Source organism: Phaethon aethereus (genome assembly GCF_964289735.1).
Source record: "Phaethon aethereus genome assembly, chromosome: 13".
NCBI lineage: Eukaryota > Metazoa > Chordata > Aves > Phaethontiformes > Phaethontidae > Phaethon > Phaethon aethereus.
In genome coordinates, this window is record NC_138589.1 from 3569871 (window position 1) to 3593069 (window position 23199).

General features: G+C 38.3%; 1 protein-coding gene across 2 annotated transcripts in view; it reads right to left on the reverse strand.

Moving 5' to 3' along the window:
- Positions 1-6423: 6423 nt before the first annotated feature.
- The window catches only part of NFATC3 (nuclear factor of activated T cells 3), a gene marked incomplete at its 5' end in the record, with an annotated part of 73733 nt that continues 56957 nt past the window's right edge, over positions 6424-23199 (reverse strand). The window contains 2 exons of one of the 2 annotated variants that reach the window (XM_082005779.1): positions 6424-6856; positions 16656-16757. In XM_082005779.1, coding sequence (XP_081861905.1) covers positions 6732-6856; positions 16656-16757 — 227 coding nt within the window. In that variant the 3' untranslated portion in view covers positions 6424-6731. The remainder of the gene's footprint in view (positions 6857-16655; positions 16758-23199) is intronic. The other variant, XM_082005780.1, reaches the window with a different exon arrangement.

Sequence of the window (23199 nt, forward strand, 5' to 3'; positions counted from 1 at the left end):
TTCATGAAATACCACTGATAATCCAACACTGCAATCCCAAGTAGTATTTTCATGAATGTTTGAGTCCCCTTTCGGTGCATCACTTTCCTTTGAAAATTATGACACATTGATCAAAAGTTACAGAAAAGAACAGACTGACAGTAGCTTTTCTCCTATGCTGGAGGTCAGATGGATAGGAAAGAATACGAATGCATGGGTGGATGGAACTGCATTGATACCAGAAACAAAAATGGAGCCTGATTATTAAGACTGGTGGGGGAAAAAAAACTGAAAACCAAACCCACAACAAACAGCATCTAGAGTTCAAATACTCGTTGTCAATTATTTGCAGTATGAACTACTGTCAAGAGTTATCTGTTGGCATTGGGCTTCTTGAGGCAAGGGGCAGGACCTCTTTGACCAGAACTGCTCTTTATTATTTTCAGACTGTATTGCCCATATTGTTTTCAAGCTCTTCAGCCCGTTCTCCCCACCCTCTTGCCTAGAGAATCCGTTTGTCCAACCTTCAGGAATTTTCCATGCTGTACATCTCTCCGATTTCTTCCAGACCCAATGTTTTATACTTTCATTGGTTCCCTTTTATCTTTATGGGTAACACAGCTCCTACATGCAGAAGTGTTTAACATCAATATATTTGTCTTTTTTATTTGCTTTGTCATGGTGAATCTTTCTGTAAGAAAAGTTGAATGGTAACATTGTCTTTTGAAAGGAAGCTGCAAGGGCTGAGGCCCTCAGGAATCAAATGGCTGATTTGAGGAAGAACTATATGTGTGTTTTCTAGATGTCACAAAATCTACTTTTAACAAGATTGGGTTGGTTAATTAATGATCTTGCACCAAAACATGGCCTTGCTGAAAAACAAATAGCGACCCCCTCAGACTTTTTTGTTCTTCGCTTACTTGCCTACCCAGTTTTATTGTTCTCCTCTTAAATGCTTGTGTTTCATTATCACCATGTATATGCGGTTGGGTTTCTGAGAGATGTTCCAAGAGTTTCTTTATGGAAGGTTTAACTCTTTCTGCCGTGTATTAAGAGGTCAGGACTAAATTATTAGTTGTGCACAGAAGCTAACATAGCTTGCTAACAGGCTGAACTATGCACAGGCAGCTTGTTGTGACTTCTGTTGGGCTTATTTAGGCATGAGCTATCGAAGCTATTTACGACTGTATGCATTTCTCTGTGATAATGCATCAATTACACCAACGCTTAACTAGGTATGTTTGTGAATAAAGGTGTCAAATGAAAAATGTCATAGAATGACTTTATTCTTTGGAGGGAGGGCCCTTGTACTGGGAGCAAGTTGCAGACTACAAACACTCTCCCAGCTCTTACCAGCAGATGTCACAACAATGACAGTAAGGAAGAGACAAATTGTTGTGTTTTTTTTTCAATTTCCAGACAATATTTATAGATAATTAATAAACAAAACATTCATGCTAAATTTGCAGATACAGCTAGGAGAACTTCTATAGCTTGACTTCTCTAGCAGACCAATCTTTTCTAAAACAGAATTCGTGGTACATACAAGCCTCTGCAAAGCAAGTATCCTATTTTTATTGCTTCTTTATCTTAAAAGTCTAGTTTATTTTTTTCCTTCTGTTCTCTTTTACACGTAGCAGATGTTATTGGTAACAAAGGTAATTGTAAAATAATTAACTTCTAAGAGAATCTTGGCAAATGACAGTGGTTTTGAGTGTTAAGAATGATAAATGTTGCCCTTTTTAGTAGGCAGAATAAAGTTCAGCGTTAACTTCCATTACCAGAGGAGTCCTTATGCAAAGCTATGCATGAATTCAAATGTATTAGAAATCCTTTTTCCTTTCCATGTTGGACTGAGTATGCTCTCCATGGCCTTTCATGTACCTTCATACTTCAATTCTTGTAAATTAATTAAAGCCAACGGGAGGGGAGAAAGATGGGGGGGCCATGTGGAGAAGATCTCAATCCTCACCTAATTCACTATGATGGAGTAAGCATTGGATTTGAAGCATACAGTGCTATTTTGAGTTAGGCTGGGAGACATTAACAGGGAGAGGGACAGAAGTCCAGAAATGAGCAGAGGGCAGCAGATAGCACAAGTAATGCTGTGGAATATTGTAAAGAAATACTAGCTACAGTAAGAGAATTAAAAGGCCTTGATTTCTGCCAGGGCTTCCTTTGGGTCCTAAATGAACAGAAGCTTCTGATTACTCTTCTAAAGGAACTGACTTTAACAAGATGTTCCTTCCCTTTGCTTACCTGAAATTACAAAACAGTCTTTTGCAAGGTAGGAGTGGTGTTTTCACAATGCCTGGAATAAAGTCTCCTCTCTGCCACACAACAGATATGGGTGTCTGCGAGTGCTCAGGGTTAGCCGTGCTCAGCTTTAACTGCCCTGGCGTGACTGCATATCCTGCCATTCCTCCTATCCTATCAATCTTAGGGAATCAGCCTTCAGCCTATTTGCATCGGAAAGAAGACTTGAATTGACAGTAAAGTATAGGCAGTCAATCCATGGATTATTGCTAGTGTTGGTACATGCTAATTATATACTGGATAATCATACTAGAAAACATGTGGAACAGCTTTCAAACTCCTTGTGCTATTTTTAGTAAAACTCGGATATAATTACTTTGCGTTCAGTTACTGGCACTGTAGCTACCTCTTTCTGCTATATTTATAGATAAAAAACATTGCTGACGGTAATTGGTCAGGACATGCACTCTAAATAAGAGGCTAATCCTAAACTGTGCGATGTGAGGAGGAGATAGGTCACTGTGGTCACTGCTCCTTTTCTCTCTACGGCAGGTGTGTGTGTTGCTAACCAAAGGCCAGAGCTTCTGCTTCAATGTTGAGTTTGGCACACTTGCATACCTTAATACGCCTAGGCCATCCACAGATAAGCAAAAGACGCTGTAACAAAACTGCAAGGGAGATAAAAAAGTCTTTTCATGTTGCCTATGATAATATCCTTTCAGGAATGGAAATTACTGTTTATGATGTGCTCCCTGAATAAGAGTTTCTAGAATAATTTCTCAAAATTATCTTGTGATCATCTAATTGAAACAATGATACTTGCAAATAGGAAATCTCTAGTTGTTGTGCGAACTGAGCTGGTGTTGGCACTGCAGATCATTCATTATGTACGTATAGGTTAACTGTTGCTGCCCAAACTCTTTTAACATATTGCTTCAAAATTGCCACTCTCCTGGGGGAATATTAGATGTCCCTCATTTCGTATGTCACAATTGAGCACAGCTGTTTACCACTGCATCACAAATAGGGAGTTTCTTCCTGCTCTGCATTTGGGTCTGCTTTTTAAATAAATGACAATGCATTTGCATTCTTTTTATTTATTTGAACACTATGATTTAAGAGCCTAAATGCAAGTTTTTCCCTTTATTTCTGCAAGTAGCACTGCAATCATAACTTACAAAAATGTTTAAAATACAAAATGTACATGAAATTACAATACAAGGCTCTGTAAACATCTAGAACTTAATCTTTATTGTCCCACATTTTTAAATATAAAACTTCAATTTGAACGATTTCCAAACCTGAAGGAATGACATCCATTATGAGTATCAAAAATAGAGTTTCAAAGCTCTGTTTGTATCAGAACAAAACTGTCACGTTATTTTCATTCTTTGGTTTAAAAAGGATGGCAGTTCCCCTGATAACATCAAAGTTTTACTACAGAAATTCAGATTGCTAGTTTATGATAATTTCAGAAATCACCCTCCCTGCCTCAGATTAATATAGTACCCCCAAATTTTTTGTTTTTAACATTGATCTTTGACCCTCCTTAGAGAAAAGCTACCTCATCATTAAGGCTTTCCTTCAGGATAATATAAATTATTAAAACCTTTTGGGAGAGTACTCGGGGAGAAGAAAGGACTTAAGGGCAAGGAAGTGGATGCCAACAAAGTATCAACAGTTGCCGGGTTCTGTTGTTTAATGAAATTTGCATAGTCCAATAGAGATTGTGTGCTTTTCGTATCACTTAAAATTATACAAGATTAACAGTCTTCACCTACGTTATCACACAAGCTAAAATAAAATTAAGACCCTTGCATTGAAGTTTTTACAAGGCAAATACAAAACTGCTTTAGTATCCAAAGCTATTTTTTTTTTTTTTAAATTTCATTTTTAAATAGGAAAGCGTCTCTATGTCTACAGGCATCAAGGTATTAAAGGCATCAGAAAATTTAGTGCATAGCAACTCCGGATTGTTTGGGCTCCTATATTTTAGGTACAGTGTGAATTCCAGCTACTTGGAGAACTTGCAAGGAGAGTCTGTACCAGTAGGATAAAGGAGCATAAATCCCATACAGTATGAAAAGCTTTGAAGTTACAATTCTCCTACAAACAATGGTTAATGCAAAAGACCAGATACGTGAATGAAAACTGGAACATGCCTTTCCACCAGCACACAGGCTGAAGACAATTACATCACTTACAGTTCTGTAGGGATTTGGGGCGGTGGGGGTGGTGTTTGTTTAAGTGTTAAAAACGTAAGGAGATGTATTTCTGAGCATGTGAATCCTCTTTTAGGATCTTTATCGTAAATGAGTAGAGGACAGAGTAAAGCACCGTTGCTGAGGGACAATTACAAATCAGACTTTTCAGATTACAGGCCTGCCAGTTTTTTTTTTTTTCTGCAAACTTAAAGATTTGCACCATTGAACAATACATTCACAAAAAAGGATGCTTAGGATTTCTGGCGCACGTGTAGTGGCCTTGCATTAAGTTGTTTGAAATAACTATGAAACATCAAGATAGTAGCCTTAGGCTGCGCTCTTGAAAGGAAGTACATGATAAAGAGTTATAATTTCACCCGCTTAACGTATGGTCTTTTTAAAAGCTCATGATTCAGCTATTACAAAGGTGCGATTACCGCTACTTTAATGGTATTGCTTGGACACTGACTTAAATTTAGGTGTAATGTCTTGCCTGCGAAAGGCTCAATGGAAAGTTTTCCCCGTGACTGTCTGCCAAAAACACAACGTCAGTAGAATCTATGTTTACTCTTACAGGTATTATAACGTGGTAATGGTATCCACTTTAAGACTATTTTACTGTAATTGTAAAAGTCTATAATAATTTTCTGTAGAAAGAGGCTTGTGCTCCACATATGTTAAACCACTAAAATGTCCGCAATTGTCTGAACTAGTTTCAATGCAAATACACTTCCTATATTTCAAAATTTTTGAGTGTGTTTGCCCTTCATTTTCATTAGAGCACCACGGCTCACCCAAATGAGGAACTAAAACTAACATCTTTTGAGGTTCAGTGTATTTCTGATCTTGCTTTGCTGTGATTGTTGTACCCTGTATGTTCCATATCGGAAAGCTTTGTAAACGACGGTGTCTTCTGGGGGAGGGAAATGTTTGTGGCCTAAGCAGGCAGTTTCAGATCCTCTCCTAGGTTTCTAATCATAGAGGCCCGAGACTTTCAATAACTACGTAAACAGATTGTTTCAAATGTATCAGATTATGTGGGTGAGGGAAATGCATCCTTTGAGCGCAGCACGAAGTCTACTGCTGCTATGAATCTTGCGTATTTCTTTGGTAGCTTCTGCTTCACACATTTACAGTTAAACGCGGGCAAATTATACTACCTAATCACTAATTCACAGTAAATTACTTCTTAGCAAATTGACATTTAAACAGTTTAAATTTCAGGAACTGTAACTGTCATCTCCTTAGGACTTCCAAGTGGCATGGTCAGGCATACAGCATATAAAAGATACAGATGTAATCAAATGATTTATTGCATGGAAAACTCGAATGCCACTGAATTGGTGATTTCAAAACCATATTCTGTAGGGATAATAGGAACACTTAGATCCTCAGCAAATATTAAAATTTCTCCTGTATCTAACATGGCTTTGATGTTGCTGTTCCTTAATCTAAAATCCTACTGCTCAAATTTGATTACAAATGTAACTTTCTAAGAAAAAGCTATTTCAAGAAGGAGCCTGTGCTAATAAAGAATAGGAAGATTATCCACAAAGTTATAAAAGTTAAATTTTGGAATGTCATTTCTATCCCAACACTTTCATGATGGAATGGTCTTTTTGCAGCCTATCAAGTAATATTTTCAGTTTATAAACAAGTGCAGATCTACGTTTGGCTTTGCTTCCTATGAATCTAAGAAAGAAAACACTACAGTATTTGCATACACAATGGCTTCCATGGCATTGGCTTCAGATGACACGTATGATTTGCCGCTGGAAGAGCGTATTAAAAAAAATAATTAAACAATATAAGCTTAAAGGCTTTCCAAAATGACCAAAAGGTGTTACAAATCATCAGTTACAAACTATACTATCTCTAAGGGAAAGCAGCACACTGAAGATGTGTATTAAATCCTTTTCCACATTCAGTACTGTGAATATTATATGAGCAAACTAACATCTCCACACATTTGAAGCACTTACAATATAAAAGTATTCTATTTAAATGCAAAAAGCAAAGCTTGTTTGTAACTTTAAAACAGTTAAAATATCTGGTGTAGATTCTGTGTGTCCATTTTAGGAAGTCTCTTTACAGCATCTGAGGAACTATAATTAAAATGCTCTGTCTCTACATCAAAAATGTAACCCACTAAAAGGGCTTTGCAAGGATCCACTGTTCCAGTTCATAAAGGCCACAGAGTTGGAAGCACAGTAAGTCTAAAGAGGAAGAGAACGAAGAAATATTCAGAGAAACTGTTAAGTTTTCATGGATGTTTAGTTGTAAGCTTATCCATTACTGGATTCCATCAGATATTCTTGTCTCCAGAGATCCAGGACACGGACGTGCAGACTGGCTGGCCACTGTTGTTCCATGTGACACTGAGATCTGTGACATATCTCTTCCTATGATCTCATTCACTAAAAAAAAAAAAAAAAAAAAAAAAAAAAAATTTAGAAGTTACTTTTTATGCTTTCTAAAAGGCAGAACTCATCAGTGTATCCCTTTTAAAAAAACAGTATTTCAGTGCTAAGCCTTGGTGCAGTTAAGTAACAGAGGATGAATGAGGGACCTAACTTCAGTGACAGTTGAGCAAGGGGGGAAAAAAAAAATCCCAGTTTCTCTTAGTATTACGCTTTGTACTTACCATAATCCATGCTGGAGAATCCCTGAAACACTTGACAAAAATAAGCACATACATATTCCTGACAACCAGGTAATGGAAAGGCACAGCACAGGTCAGCTTAATCCCAGTTTTCCCACAGAACTCTTTCTGTTCAAGAGGCACTACAAATAACTCTTGGCGCTCTCAAGCTACTTACAGAGCTTCCTTAGAACTTGGATTTGGGTTAATACAACATTCTTTTTAACACTATATACCTATTTAATTGGACAGTTTTCTGAATACTTGCATTTCTGAAGCTGCAGTAACAAAATCTCCCTTAGTTATTAGTCAACTTTTCTATGGTGAAGAATTAAGATTGACTGATATGCAGGTCACATCAGCTTGTGTGTCTGTCTGTGTGTGTGTCAAATTCAGCAAAGATTAGTCAACTGGTCCTATTTACAAGGGAGGAAAGGCCACTGTGCATATGACAAAGTAGCACTTAAGTTATCAACAAATGACAATTTTGGAGTGTTATTCTAAAGCCTAGGTAATTGATTGCAGTACAATTGAGTTTGGAAGATGACAGAAACAATTATTTTAATGGATGAGCATAGGTGCAGTGATATAAATGTCCATTTTACAAAACGGGCAATGGTAAGTTTAACTAAGAAAACTGAATAATACTCTAAGTGGAGATGAAAAATATCATGTTAAATAGTAATGACAAATTTTAGAGAAATATTAGATGATAACCAAAATATAAATTATTATTTGATAGTTAGAAGAGGCAATCATGTTGTTTTCCATGATTGAGTGGCAGAAGGTATACAGTTCCTCTTACTCAGCAAGACTTTGAATATGCTGAATTATGGTAATAAAAGAAAAGCCTCTGACATGATTATGTTTGGACCTTCTATAAACAGACATTTAATGGAATCCTTTTGTTGAATAGGGAGCATTCCTAGAAAAGAAAACTTTTTTTTTTTTTTTTTTTTTTTTTTTTTTTTTTTGCTGGTAAGCTGCTTCTGTTGAAAATCTTAACAGATTTGGGACCGAGGCTTTTGCTCTTTTGTTCTCCAGTGGGTAACTTTACAGAACAATACTGATATACTTCACCACCCTTCTTAATGCTTCCTTAATTTCCGTAGCAGGATTTAGCTTCCTACTAACAACTTCTGTCTGGTAGAAGCATAACAAAATCAATGTACATGTAGCGTAAATTGCTCTTTACGTTTACAGAGTGTTCAACAGTCTGAGCACTGCCTTTTGCTGCAGCAGTAGCTTAAGTGGCTCTGAAAGAAAATGTAGTAATGTTGCGAATGCTTTGAAGTATGTATAATGTATATAAAACCCAACTCTGAAAACAAGTTTTGCCTATATCTTTTAGTTTTCATAGGAAAGCTTTAAAATCACCTTGTGTCGTTTACCCATATGTAACCATGGAGGAGGTATTTGCTATCTAAAAGTCAATCAATGGCAATGGTATTCTCTTGCATGAATGCAAGTACAGCTTGTTAAAAATACACATTATGGCAGCCCAAAGGTTAAAACAGTTCAGATGAGCTACGTAATAACCAATTCCCTCAGGCATTACAAGACTTGCAATTTATTGGGCTTCAAAAAAATCTTTCAGTCAGTGAACTTAACTGGCACTATGCCACTGAAAATTGTGTGACTGCAGGTGGGATACTTTTCCAAGTATTTTTATTATGCCAGCACAATGCGTAAGGAAACAACTGTTAAAAAACAAGACCTTTTTTTAAAAAAAAAAACCCCAAAAATTTAGATATTTACTCACAAGAACTCTGCTCCATCAGTTTCTGTTGGGGCACTTGTCAGCTTGCTCTAACTACGGGACTGCTAACAGCCATTATCTACTGTACGCTGCTCAACAGTTGCTTTGTGCAAATCAAGTATTGCAGCTGTTCAGTTCTACCAAGGTTGATGAGCAGCACAAGAAAAAGCAACATAGCTAAATAACTTGTATATTTTGAAATTACTGGACTGATAAATGACATGTGTCTGTACTGGCAACATCAGAACAAACTGGTCTATACTGTTGCAATGTTTTGTAGTTCCCACAGGCAAAGGTGTTTATTAACCGAACAGCGTGTAGCCATATGGCATTAAATTTTCCTTAAATCACATTACACTGTGAATGCAATAGCTGGTCATGTGGTGTTTTATTTGCCAAAGTTCTGCGTATTTCATTATGTAGGGTATTTAAAATTACAGGTTAGTTTGTGTTGTTTCTGTATGTGTCGTGGGGTTTTTTTTTTTCCCCCCCTTAAGTAATCATCGATTTGTTTACAAGAAGCTGTTTCATAGCTTGGTGCAGTAGCTCTGTTGTACCTTTCATTTTGCTGTCAGAGAATTTTTTTGGGCAACGTTTTTGGCACGCAGCCAATACTGGTTTATGCAGTACCTTGTCTTCGTCCCAACAGAAAATTCTAGTGGAGTTGTTTTACTTGCCACAGTGATTGTGTTAGTACTGCTAATTTTTAAACCCAACAGGTATTCAAGTGTGTGGGCTGTGTTTTGGTTTTGTGTGTTTTCTTTTTTTTTTTTTTTTTTTTTTTTTTTTAAGTAAGACGTATCCAAAATGAGTGTTTTGTCAGAGCGCTGTGCAGGCCTAAATGAAAGGCCAAAATCCTTTTTCTGCTATGTCTGGCAAAGGTGTTTTTTCACGTTTTCACAGACCACAGCCTCCTGACTAACACATCTTCCCGTTTTATAATTTCCAAGAGTGCCCATTTCAGCTGTCTGGAAATCTGTAGGCAACAAATGGAAGGGGGAAGCCTGCAGGCTGCAGAAGACTATACGTTGATTTAGATTATGTATAGATGATGGTAAAAATGCTTCAAAGCAAGCACAGCCGGCAGAAGCCAGCGGCTGAGATCAAAGGGCTCTAACCTCTTGCAACGCAGTAGTCTGCCCGCCAGCTTTGAGGCGAGTGGGCAGGGCGGTACTGGGAGTGATGCGGTATCAGGCTAGATGGGGCACGGGCCTGCTGCCGACTGGCTGTGCCCAACCCGCTGCGAGTGGTGGAAGGGATGAACGGGGACGGTGGGGAGTGCCAGGCTAGCCTGCAGGCTAGCAGATGGAGGAATGGGCATCTGAACCAGGAAAGCAGCTTTTCTGGAGAAGGCTGGTCTTTTAGAGCCTGAAAAAACACATTGTAAAGAAGCCATATTGAATATTTACCAAAATTAGCCAGCCTGGAAGTCCTTTGGAACAGCTCACTGAAGAGATGTACAACTCTGCTCTAAGGCAGTACGTAATGAGATGCCTCCATGTCTCTAAATTGGGAAGCTTTTGGCTTTATATGAAGAACATCCTGTGTTTACCAGAATTATCTTAATTAACTTGTCTTTCTGACAGTGGAATGGTATAAATTAAAGAAGTTTATAATGTAAATTGTGTAGTCAGTAAGAAGGATTAAAATCTTGCATAGTAATGTACAAGACTGAAAGCGAAATACAGCATTTTCCTTTTTGTATTAATTTGTGATGGAGAAAATCATATTAGTTTAAAGACTAAAATAGAAATCCCAAGGTTAGTATTTGAGTGCATGACGACACTACCTTCTTCCACATAGGGTCAATCACAGAACATGTAATGGTCTGTGATTAAAACTTAATTCAAGAGCATAAACAGAGGTTTTTCTATAATGTTGTCCAGCAAAATCCAAGTTCTTAGGTGACAGACTGGGAGGCAAAAGTCAGTTCCAACAATCCTGAAAAGGACAGAGTTCAAGCTACACTGATGATGCTTTACCAACAAAAGAAAACTGCTGTTCTTTACTTCCAGAACACTCTATCCCACCTTTCCTATTTTTGACTATGGGGTGCATGGGCTACGCTGTCCTGGAAACATAGATAGAGAGATTTCATGTGCTCTTTTGCTTAACCTTAAAAGCCATCCAGTTAGCAACTAGATACTGGGAAACCAAGATGCATGGCTTTTTTAATACATGTGCTTATTTTTTATAAAATTTCCTTCCTTTCTTCAGCATAAGTTTCTAGGGTAAGGCTGCAGAGCTTGTTCAGGATTCAGTAATACAGATCTCAAGTATGTTGTTAAGGTTTTCTACATGGTCGGTCTGCCTGGTTCATTTGTGTTGTGTAGTTTGTATTTCTGTTGCCTCTTTGAAGGGAGCCGGTCTCCCAAGCCTTAAGATGGAGGTGAACAACTGTGTGAGTAGGACCTTGACTCTTTCAGCCACTGCCTTCTTCACCCCCCTATTAAATCACTGCCTGTTGTAGTGCCAGGTGTTCTGGCTGCTAATCCCATACCCTGGACCTCTACCGGCAAGAGGCAAGGAACCAGAAATACTTACATGCTAAATAGTTACAGGGGTCTAGCTAATACTTAGTACTCATTTAGTACCTACTGATCACCTAAACTTGTTTTGGATAATCAGTGCCAATTGAGCAGATAACATCAAAAGTGTCATTGAGTATTTTATATGGTAACAATTCAGGTTACTCATCTTGAAATCAGGACTGGATCAGATCAAGAGAGAGAGGGGTGGCACACACTACACTGTACAGAAATGTGGCGGATTACTCCACTACAAAAGTGATAACCGCTTCTTGTAAACTTTGGTCAGGTATGGCATGGATCCAAATGCGATACAGAGCTTTTAAATTTTTTTAAATTGGGCTGTGAAATGGAAATTATTTTAACAACTTTCCTGTGTCTATTTAATTGACCTCTTTGGCAGTTATCCCAGATTTCAGAATTTCAGCTGTTTGTTTTATTTGCAGTAGTTTCTCCTTTTTCTTCCCTAATATTTATACATAGTGTAAGATGGCTGGTAAATTTATACTAATAGTTAAAAATAGATTGTGCAGAACAGAATTTAACGCGGTGAGGAGAAAACCTTCTCCTACAGACAGATTAGATTGGACCCGTCAATACTGGTGACACTGTAGTATTGTATTTCAAAGTTTTTTGTAGTTTTGTGTTTTGGTTTTGTTCTTCCCCCTCTCTGCTGCATTGAAAAAGCATGAATGTACTGCATTGAAAAAGCACTGAAAGTCATCTGGAGGCTCAAGGCCCTTGTAACCTTTCAAAAAAATGAAGCACGTACTGACATCAATACCAGTGGAACAGAGTAGAAGATAACTAGCTCTGACTTTTGGATCTGCTGTCAAGCCTGTAAAACAAGAGCAACCACATACTCCGTTTTACTGGGTTGTTCCCACTGTTTCGATTTCACATAGTGTTCTGTTTGTGTTTGCCCTTTTTTAAGGGCCTACTGACTGCACACATGAAAGACAGCCGAGCCACTCAGACTGATGGAAAACTGGGCCACAGGAGGCCTCCCCCCACCCTTATCTTTTAGGCTGAGGGCTTTGCCTCTTGGTCACTGAAGCCTTGCACTGGGACAGCTGATAAAGCTATTGTTCCAGCTGTTTGCTGCATGAACAGCCAAGACTGTTCATGAAGATCTCCTCAAACTGCTGTAATTCGCAATCCAGAGTTTTAAGATAAACTAAAATTAGGTTGAACAGCTCAGCCATTTGTGCAGTGAGTGACACATACAGCTATGTATGGGGTAGTAATCTTATCAGCTGTTCCACTAGAGATGCGTCCTGTGAGCACTACTGACCAGCCTCGCGGGAGAAAGTCTCGCCTACCAAAAGTTATCCATGTTAGCCGATTTGAACAGAACAAAGCTCTCATGTTATGAAGCATGACATCATCATGAAAGCTGGTGCTTTTAATAAGAAGTTGCTGAGTGTTTTGGATAAATTAAAAAAAATTACTAATTTAGAGTAACAAGTTCTTAAAAGGGGAACTGGTGCTTTGATAATGTTTGTAAGATTTATGCTTTTTCCCCCCCCGCTGGTTTGTTTAACCAATTCTTCAATGTTTATTCTCTCAGTGTGAGACCAATCCATAATTTGTCAGTCAACTTGTATACCTGTACCACCTTACTGAATATTTCATATTAGAATAAAAACATGTTAGATGTATCATGATCTCCAAGATAAGTGTTTGAAGCTCTAACATCAGAAGTAAAGGCATTATCTTTTCAAATCAAATGCCAACCAAATACGAGCATGCTAAAAATTGCTCTGTACCCCTAAATTGCTGGCCCCTATCTCTGTGAATGCTGAGACACAAGTATTTTGTACCGGAGCACAAAGGAAAATATAAGCAATTCCTGAACCTAAAGGCCTTTCTGGGAATAGTACAAGTGACCTTTTCCCTTGCAGGAAGCTGGCAATCTATAACCAGCATCTAGACTTTCTACATGACAAGAGAATCTCTCTAATAGGCAGTTACCAAGCATTTTAGGTTTTTTTAGGTCAAAAATACTGCCTGAAAACCTCCACGGAGAACTACAAGGAAACCAGTTCAGATTTCAAACCCTTAGGTACGTAAAGGGCAATAGTAGAGACCTAGGGAAAACTCATCATGTGGTTGTCGTGGGGAATTCCCAAGCCAGAGGCAGTTATCTTTTGTGCTGAATGGTCCCGTTTAGAGTTTTCTCCCTGAGGTCTTTTCGGGCTGTGCAAAATTCGGTCATCCGCAGCATTCTGAGACAGTAAGTTCCAAAGCTCAACTATGTATAACTCTGTCAACGCTTTTGGTATGCATTGAACCTGCTGCATGATTACCTTGTGAACACTTACACTATTTTCCCTCTCAAGAAGTATTTTCCATTACTTTTTCTGTAACACCCATTCTTTTATGATCCTTAGCATATTTTCCTTACTCATTTTTCTGGCTGGAGAGTCCCAGCTGATTTGATGTAATTCTGTTCCAAATCCCTGGTCATAGTTGTTGTCCTCAACCAAAACACCCCACAAAACAACAGCATGTATGCATGTAACTCTTCTGTGACATGAGGGACAAGATGTGGGCACATAAAACCTATATAGCAGCCTTTTTTTATCCTCTGCTGGTTTCCTAGTAATTCCTAGCATTTATTCACCCTTTTAATACTACTTTTAACACCAGTGAGTGAGTTTTCATAGAATTGTCCTTTTTAAATTCAAGATGGCTTTAAATAAGAATCGTTCAGAGAGCTTGTCACTTGTCATATACAGGGGCAGGTGTGTTTTTTTTCCCTTCCCTTACCCTAATTTCCACTCCTTGAACTAACTGTTTTTCTTTAATCATGAGGTCTTCCTGTAGTGGTTTCTAGACAGTTTTTGGTTTTCACTACCCTAAATAGCTGAGCAGCAGCAGTGTCACATGTAACAACTTCCAGTCCCCTGGCTCCAAATCAGATTTAAGCAAGAGGTTATACGTTACAGTTAATAGTTCAACTGAGCTGTTGTCTGGTATGTCATATAGTGGAGGTGAATTGTCACTGTCTGTTTGTTCTGAAACCTTTTTACTGACACTTCAACTTGAGACAAGTCCTGCAACATGTTCCTTTTTCAAAGGGCTTTGGCGTGAGAATCTTTAGTTCCTTAACTGTGAACATCATTACAAAAAACTTTCTAAATTCATTCATCTAATTTTAATTGAATTCCTGATTTGTCACCTGTTGGTCAGGTTTCACATTTAACCTCATAATTTTCATCCTGTTTTCTACATTTGGAAGCAGCTTGTAGTCTCTCTCACTGCAGGGTAGTTGTACACTTAATCTGACTCTTCACAAATAGTTTGCAGACTGTTTGCAACGATTTTGCCCTTTTGACCACCTATTTTTTTCTTAACTTTTATTATTTTCCTGTAGTTTCCCATCTGAAGTTTGTCACAGCCTACAATGCTGAAATGACGATGAAACAAAGATATTTCTTTTTTAATTTTTTTTTTTAAAAGCAGTCCCTGTATGTTCCTTTGGACCAAATAAAGAGATGTTTCCCCTTGTGGGTTCTTCTCATGACTTAGTGCTCCATGAAGCAGTCATCACGCTTACCCATTCTATAAAGGATGAGTCAAGTATTCCATTAGTGTATTTCCTGCTGTCACAGATTGTCTATCTCCTGTAGCACACTATAGTTACGGTTACTATCCTGTTCAGCAGTGTAACCTAGAAGCTATACTCTTCCTAATTTAAGCCTGCAAGTTAAACCTGTAAGCTTTCTGTACTAATAGTTCATACGGTTAGCTTGTCTGATTTGGCACTAGGCATTCTTCAAGGTACAGAACTGTTCTACTAACTTTCCTGTGTAAACGTATCCCTTGCAGGAGTACCACACTATCTTTCTTACACCAAATACCTGAAATACCCATTGTTTGAATTTTTAAAAATGTCGTGTTTCTCAATTGTATTTCTTAAATGCTAGCGTTTGTGCGTAAGCGTATTTCCCTCTGGGTCTGGTTTTCTGTTTGTGTGCCCTTTTAAAAAAGGGACCCGTCGGCGTACATTTCAGAATTCTAAGTTTGGGGTTTGCCAACCTGTGTGTTACTCTTAAGTTGATGATAGTGGTATTTGGGGCTTATTTTACTATCGAGTTTTCATTTTTCAAGAACTGCTGCTCTTCAACAATTATTCTGTATATCCTGCACAGGATATAGTCTAGAAGACAGAAATAATCTAGGCCATAACTGATGTTTTACTAATCGATTTGCTGTTTCAAGATCTAAAAGTGTCCACTTAGTGTCCAGAGTCCTTTCCCTAGTTTTGCCATTCTGAAGAGTAGCTGCTTACCTTACTAATAACATTTTGATGTGGAAGGAAAGCAGAACTAAGTCAGTTTTTTGACATATGGTAAAAGACCAACATCGTTATTTATTTTAGTTTCGCGGGCAAACTTAAGCTCTGTCTACACGCTAATTGTGTGAGAGTCTTACTAAGGCTATACACAGAGCTTGGTTACTTTACTGTTACCGATCCCAAAGCTACTGTACACTTAAAAGCATTCCACTTAAAAAAAAAAAAAAAATCTATGGGGAAAGTAAAATCTGTTTTATGTGTAACATATATATGTATGTATATATTGAACAAAGAAAGGGACAGTATAGTTCTTTGGCATTTTAGGCATGTTTGTAATAAAGTGAAAAACACTTCAGAAGAACGAGTATAAACACAAACACAACCAACAGACCATGCATCAATTTCTAATATTGTTACTATTTAAAAGAGCCATAGTGCAGGATTATCTTGTTTATACATGAAATAAAGCTGAAAACATTTTAAAATAAATCCAGACGATCCTTCCCAATTATTGTGCACATTCAACTAGAAATCTATTTACGGCATCTGTATTCCTAATACTTAAGATTGGTAGTGCACGCCACTGTCTTCCTTTTATTTCAACTGACACTGCTTCATCCTTTTAAAAAAGGAGAGACATTCTAAATTTCTCATAGGTCCCTGATCTGGCCACTCTGCAAGCTGGCCCATATCTGGCTTAAGATTTTCATAGCCTCTTCTGTTGCTTTACTAGATCCTGCAGCACTCAGGAAGTTCTGTGGCAGCTGTATATGCTGTTATGTGGGGGTTTCTACTGAGTGACTGTACACCTGGTTCACCACTTGTGAATTTCCAACTGTTTCAGAACACACAGGTGTCCAGTTACAGCAATATGTAAGTATTACACAGCGCTTTTCACTCATAGGTGTTAAGACTATTAAAACACTTTCCCCTTTCCTTTGTGCTCCAATTTCAAACATTGAAGCATTTCAGTAAGCAGACTCACCCTCTAGATTTTCCACATAGGAGTTGGACATGAGTGCTGAATGTTGAGTCCATTTCTCTGTTGAACCTGATGGCTGGTATTCCAGGTCAGAGATAAAACTGTCTGTGTCAGAGAAGAAGACAGACATAACTACTGACTGGACTAAACCAAGAAGTTACAGTTCACTCAACCAGGAAGTGACTTTCAGTTTTCTTTTAATAGCACTAGCTTTAAATACCCAGTTTCATTCACAACTACTACATATGTTGACATAAGTAACTATTTATAAATTATCAGAGTGCCTATTAAAAACAATATCACTTATCTTGTATGTTTAGTTACTTGTCAGTTAGCAGCCAGAGCCATAAAGGTAATGGTTAGTATTTTTGGACGTCTGCCTAGTTGTATCATCATGAACTTTATGGTACAGAAATTTCATTTTAGTATTGGTGTTAGTTTAAAACATTCCTCCTGCAATTGTCTCAATCTGCTTTACTTACTGTGGTCAAACTAAAAGTGCTTATGCCCTTTGACAGTCGCACCTCCGCTGAACAACGTAGGCAGAAGAGTACTAGTAAATAAAACCTTTGCTTTTATTTTTCCTATCCTTTAAACAAAGGCAACTTGCTGTAAACAGCTGTTAGCCGCGCCTTTACTTGTCGGGCTATCTGTCTGTTTTGCCCGAGGTACTGATCTGCAGTCAGGCCGCACACAGTCTGCAGTGTCGGAAAACTAAGTACTGTCTCGCTATAGGTGGCTCTGTGACCTCTCATAGGCAATGTGAGAAACCCAGGAGGAAGTGAAGAACCGTATTCCACTGAACTGTTTTTCCTGGAGGAAAAATGAAGGTAGACTAGTGTATTTCTTACTTTAGCCAACAAGCACGTGTTTATTCAGTTGTGATTAGTGACTGTGCAGAGCTTACAACAGTATACTGGGTTGGGGTTGGTGTGTTTTTTCCTCCCCAAGACAGAGCTGCAAGTTTAGTGGAATTAGGCTGTAATACAATTAACAAAATTACTCTGGGAACTGGCTGATTTGTGCCACACATTTGCTTTGCCAGCATGATTTCCAAGCCCTGCTTAGGTATGACTCCTGGGAGAATGAAAGAGTCTGTTCTTACTTCCTCCTGAAATTCAGGCAGTTCAAATTACTACTTTGGATGACGACTTCTGCTTAATTGTTTGAAGTGTAAAGTTACATGTATTTAAACGGGAGGTGGAAAGGATTATCTGTGTTTCAGTGAGAATGTCCACTGCCATTTTGAAGAAATGGACTAGATGAAGGAAAAGTTCTTGTCAAATAATAGGAGATTAAGAAAAGAACATTTTTCCCACCAACTACGGTAGAACCAGCAAGAAAGCGACATTTAAATAAAGATCTAATGAATCCAGGGAGATGGGCAGAAAACTACTTTGGGATGAAACAAATGAACTTTTACAGGTAATCCTCTTTAAAGCCCAGGCTTTCAAAGGAGCAGACAAGAAACCCACTGACAAAAAGCCTCCAGAGAGAACAGTGGAGTTAATTAGCTCTTTTAAGCAACAGTCTCTGCACCACAAAGTCTGCACAGTTTATACAGTAAGGATTACCTCTCACTTTAGCAGAGCAATATGATTCTGAGCAACTTGTCTGTCCTAACAAGGCTGCTGACAGTATTGAGTTTTTGCTTTTATAAATTCCTGACAAATTGTGTCATGTGTAGCACGTGTAACATGTCTCTAGCCAGCACCCTCTAGAATGAAGCATGCACTTGCCTCGGGCACACAGTATTTGTTGTTTGTGAAATGTGGTAAATAAAGCAACAGCCTTTTTAAGTGTGTACTATAGCATAAAAGATTTTGTTCAGTGCACACTGAAGTTAGACAGAACTTGAGGTACCAGATAAGCATACATGAAAAACACCTTTCTACCTCATAATTTCATAAACATTTGAGAAATGTAAAAACACTTGTAAAAAACTTCCTTAAGCAATACTAAAATGTGTTTTGCACCAAGAATATGACACTAAAACTATTGCATTTAAATAGAAATAAAAAACCCGACATCCTGTAGCTCTATATAACTGATCAAAATTTCATACTTTTATGAACCACCTCTTTGTCTTGGCTCGGCTCCTCCCTTAAGTAAAGGAAAGTAATGCAAAACTTTAAACCCTCAATTATCTGCACCAGATTTGGGTCAAAGCAGTAACTCAACTTAAAATTAAAGTTCTATTATGGATACGGGCAGACCAAATAGCTACTGGAGTGCTATTATTTGGTTTTCAGGTCCTCTTCCTACAGGAGTCAAGCAGCTTCATTTTTTTTGGTAGTGCTATCTGATTAAAATTTTAGCCTGTGTATCCTTTACTACTACTACTGAACTGAAGCAGGATGTGTGGGCAACGGGACTTAAACTAGAACATGTACTGGTTTTAGAAAAGTGGATCCCCAAAAATATTCTAGAATGCATGATGGTTTGCAGTGTTGCTAAAGTAAGCAGCAGAGAGTGGGGCTTTTTAAATACGCTTTGCAAAAAGAAATTCGCTATAGTTGTATGGCAGATCGTATCAACTGTCTAGGTTCGGCAGTATTGCTGCCTGCACATAGGAATTCAGGTGTTTTAGAGGACAGATGAGTAAATTGCTGCATTTACAGAGGTAACGAGGATCAATAAACCTCAAAAAACCTTATGGAGAGAGTGCAGCGCGCGCTTCCTCGGATATTAGCCTTCTTTTGTCAACTCCAGACAGAGTTCTATCAGCTGCATTTATGCGAGAAGAATCCCTGCAGCTACGTCACATTGCTTAGTGCAGTATATTTAGCCTGGTTTTGACTCCTCATGACCAGCAAGTAGTATGGTGTCAACTTTCCCTAAAAAAAGAAAAGCTGCCAGGCTATAATTAACCCTCAGTCTTCTCTGCTGTGGAGCAGCCAGCTGGTTCTGTTGGTTTGTGATCGGTCATATGGCAGGCCATGTTTGCAATGGCAGACTATCAAGGACATGGTGGGTTGCCTTGCAAGTTACCATTTCAAGCCATAAGAGAGGCTTCCTTTTAGTAATTTCAGGTTCAATGCCAACTTCACTAAGTGCTTTTTTTTTTTTTAACTGATAAAATAAGGCTGCATGAAATGTTCAGAGGAGGATAGTTTTCCTGTGCACATTGTTTATAGCTGTATAGACAGACTGAATGTGCCCAAGGAGTCACAGCTCAAGCTCTCCAGTTATTTGGTACAGTAACAAATATCCCTGTTCATGTCATGGTTATGATGTCACACTCTGTACTTTTATAGCATAGTGAAACCAACTCATTTAAGTCTCATGTTTACCCATTTCTCTTGCACAAGAAGATAGTGGAGTCTGTCTAGTAAGTACTAAGCGTGAACCTGGGAGCTAGAGGACAAAGCAGTGAGGAGACGTGTCTAAGCATGTTTTTGCCAGTGTCACAAGGGCACGCCTAACTCCTTCCCGTTCCGCTACTATTGCGAGCGTCTGCATCACGATGTAGACATGCCACTTGCATTCACAGAATAAGGTTCTAACAACCTCTTCTAATTCTTAAATGGGAATCTTTTTGCAGTGGTACAACTATTTGAGCTTACTTTGAATCAGTTACAAGGTGTTCCATGGCACTCGGAGGCAAATGGGAAGTTTCATACGTTAGCTGGTCCTAGATACCTGAGGATTTATCTGAAGTTCTTTAACACATCGTCAGTCTATAACTAGTTTTCTCAATGGATGCCTTGTTGGCACAGATTTTATGAACACACTGAATGAATCCACTAGAAGACACAGTCGTATCATCCTTTAACTGCTGACAACCCCAGGTGGATTGTGGATCTCTTTACCTTTCCTCACTGCTCCAGCCTTTTCCTTGTAATCTACTGCTCAGTCTCTGGATCTTTCTCTATTTCGTTCAAAACACTTACCATGTCTAAAAGTAGATTCTCATTCTCTTCCAACACATTTCAGGTTCTGCCCTGCAAGCCTTACTCAATCTCAACATCTCACTGCAGGAGTGCATAAGCTTATGAGAAGAACTGGAATTGTAAACTGCTTTTTATTGCTATCTCCATACTGCTTAACAATGTCTATTTAATATTTAGAATACTCAGAAAGGAGGAGTTTGAACACAACCCTACGAAACAATTTATACTAGTATAATTTTCAGAGTGCCTTTTATCAACAGGAATAGTCAGAGACTTCGGTGTACGGTGCAGGCTAGAGTTCTTGTCATGCATGTTGGGCATGCTGCAACATTTTGTTCTGTGCTTAGGAGGCAGTAAAAAAACCCTTGAATTTGAGATGTACATCTGAAGAACGTCTCAAGTTTGAGTTGCACCGGCAAGAAGACAGGTTTTTGAGCCGTTCTCCTCATACTAAACTAGACTCTAGCCTTCAGTACTTTTTGTGTTTCTGTAGACCTTCAATGCTCTGTCTGGCAGGACACTGCCTTAATTAAGAATGACCTGTTAATGCATAAGTTGTAAATATATAGAGGAATACAAAGTACAGTCATTCTCCAATACCTTCTTATTAGTTACTACTGTCATTCTGCAGAAGTTAACCTGAAGCTACAGTAAAAAGCCACCTATAAAGATGTACAGATTTTCTAGCAAAGATCAAAACAATCTCTGAGCTTGCCCGCGAGAGAATTTATCAGTTAGAGAGTTATCACAGAACTATTAACATGAACGAAGGCAAATGGCTTAGAATTCTACATGGAATGTGTCTGAAAAAGCAGACTTACTGCTTTATGTACACAAAACGGTTAGAGGATTTCTTATGATGATTTATAGTAAATCCACATATTGGATTTTCTAATCTCCAGCTTTATGTAATGGAGATGCAATGAGTAGCACAATATAAGAGGATTAGTAGAAGGTCATCCCCATTTGCTGAATACAGCCTAACTTAATACCCTACAAATGGTTACATACAGTTGTACGTGTTAGAAATCTCATCACTGTAGAAAGCCATGAAATCCAAGGTAAACTCACTCCTAAACTGCAAACTACAGGAGATTAAATTTTAGATCAACCATATTAGAGTAGATTTAAATCTAGAAGTTGACAGTGAGATAGGTAAACCACCACACTATAGGAGCACTTTTTAAAAACAGAGCAGGGAAAAAAATTAACAAGGCCTCATCATGTAACTAGAGTGAGTCTAACTTGAACTAGCTTTTTTCCAAGTGGGAAAGAAATGGGACCTTCATTAGATGAGTATACAACAGAGCACAGTACGGATGACAGATATGGGAAAGGACAGAAATGACCAACTGCCTGGTTTTTGTCATTTCAGCTGCCTTGTTTACACCTACTTGCAACCCTGAATATTCACTGTTTGTACAGCCTGGGGAGCTGGGTATAAGCAGACTTGCTGAAGGATGGTAAGGGAAAAAGAAGGTCCAACATATCAGGTGGGGGGAAAGTGGAGGGGACAAATAGCAAGAGAAAGAAGCTGCTTTTACATAGTTCCAGTCCTAAAGTTTACCAGCTTGTACAGATTGAACGTTGCAAAGACCTAAGCAGAAAAAAGTACTGTTTTTCCGAACAGCTTTTTAGTAGCGGCATACAGTACAAATTACTTTGAAATTGTGTCACGTTTCAAACGTTTTCTGTAATATCACTTGAATTTCATATCTAGGTGCCCTCATGCATCCCTTGTTTCTTCAAATTAATTAGAAAGTGTTTCCTGTAGGAAGCAGGGATGGGAAGAGGGCAAGCCAAACAAAAGAGCAGATTCAAGATGGAGATTAGAAAGGCCTAAAGACATCAGTCAGATCCTGTTGAAAAACAAGAAAACAAAGAGTCACACAAACCTTGGTAGGGGAAGATAAAAAAAAGGGTAAAAAAGTGTACTTTTTGCAGACACCCAGGTAGAGGATCTGCCTTTAAACTGTCGTCCTTTTTCACCCATAGTCTGAGCAGACCCCAGATTGCTCTAACAGGTAAAACAAAATTGAAAAAGATACTCTATTCTGATCACTGTCAAGCATATTTGACTTTGCAGAGAAGCTATAAATGGTGAATCCAGATGTCTTACACCTTCCAGGAGATGCTGGATCAAGACTAATTCAGATGTTCTCGGCTTGAGCACTGGTGGATGAAGCAGCTTTGTAGTTCTGTATTAAGTAGTGCACATGGGGTGTTTTTGGTGTGTTTTGAAGAAAAAGCCTGAATGTTGGCTTGAAGAGGTAGTAAGATTCCCTTCTAGGAGTCTTGCTTAAAGGCATTTACGTAACTACTATCCAGACTGCCACTTTCGTAGGTGTTTTTGGTTGGTTGGTTTTGGTTAAAGAATTTTAACTCAAACTCTGTCAAGCTAAACAGCTTAGTATTTCCAGGACTAATTTTGTCATGAGGGAGCACTTCCATACTACACTCCAAGTCTGTTAAAATTTGTTAAAATGTTTTATTTTCTTAGCCAAGAAAATATCGAGTACGCTAGTTTTGAAAGAAAGAAGGCTATTCATTCTGCCAGTGGGTTTTGGGTGTTTTGTTTACCTTTTTTAAGACTACTGACTTAAATATGTAAGGTTAGTAATCCAAACATGATTTGTAAAATTTTGAGTTGACTT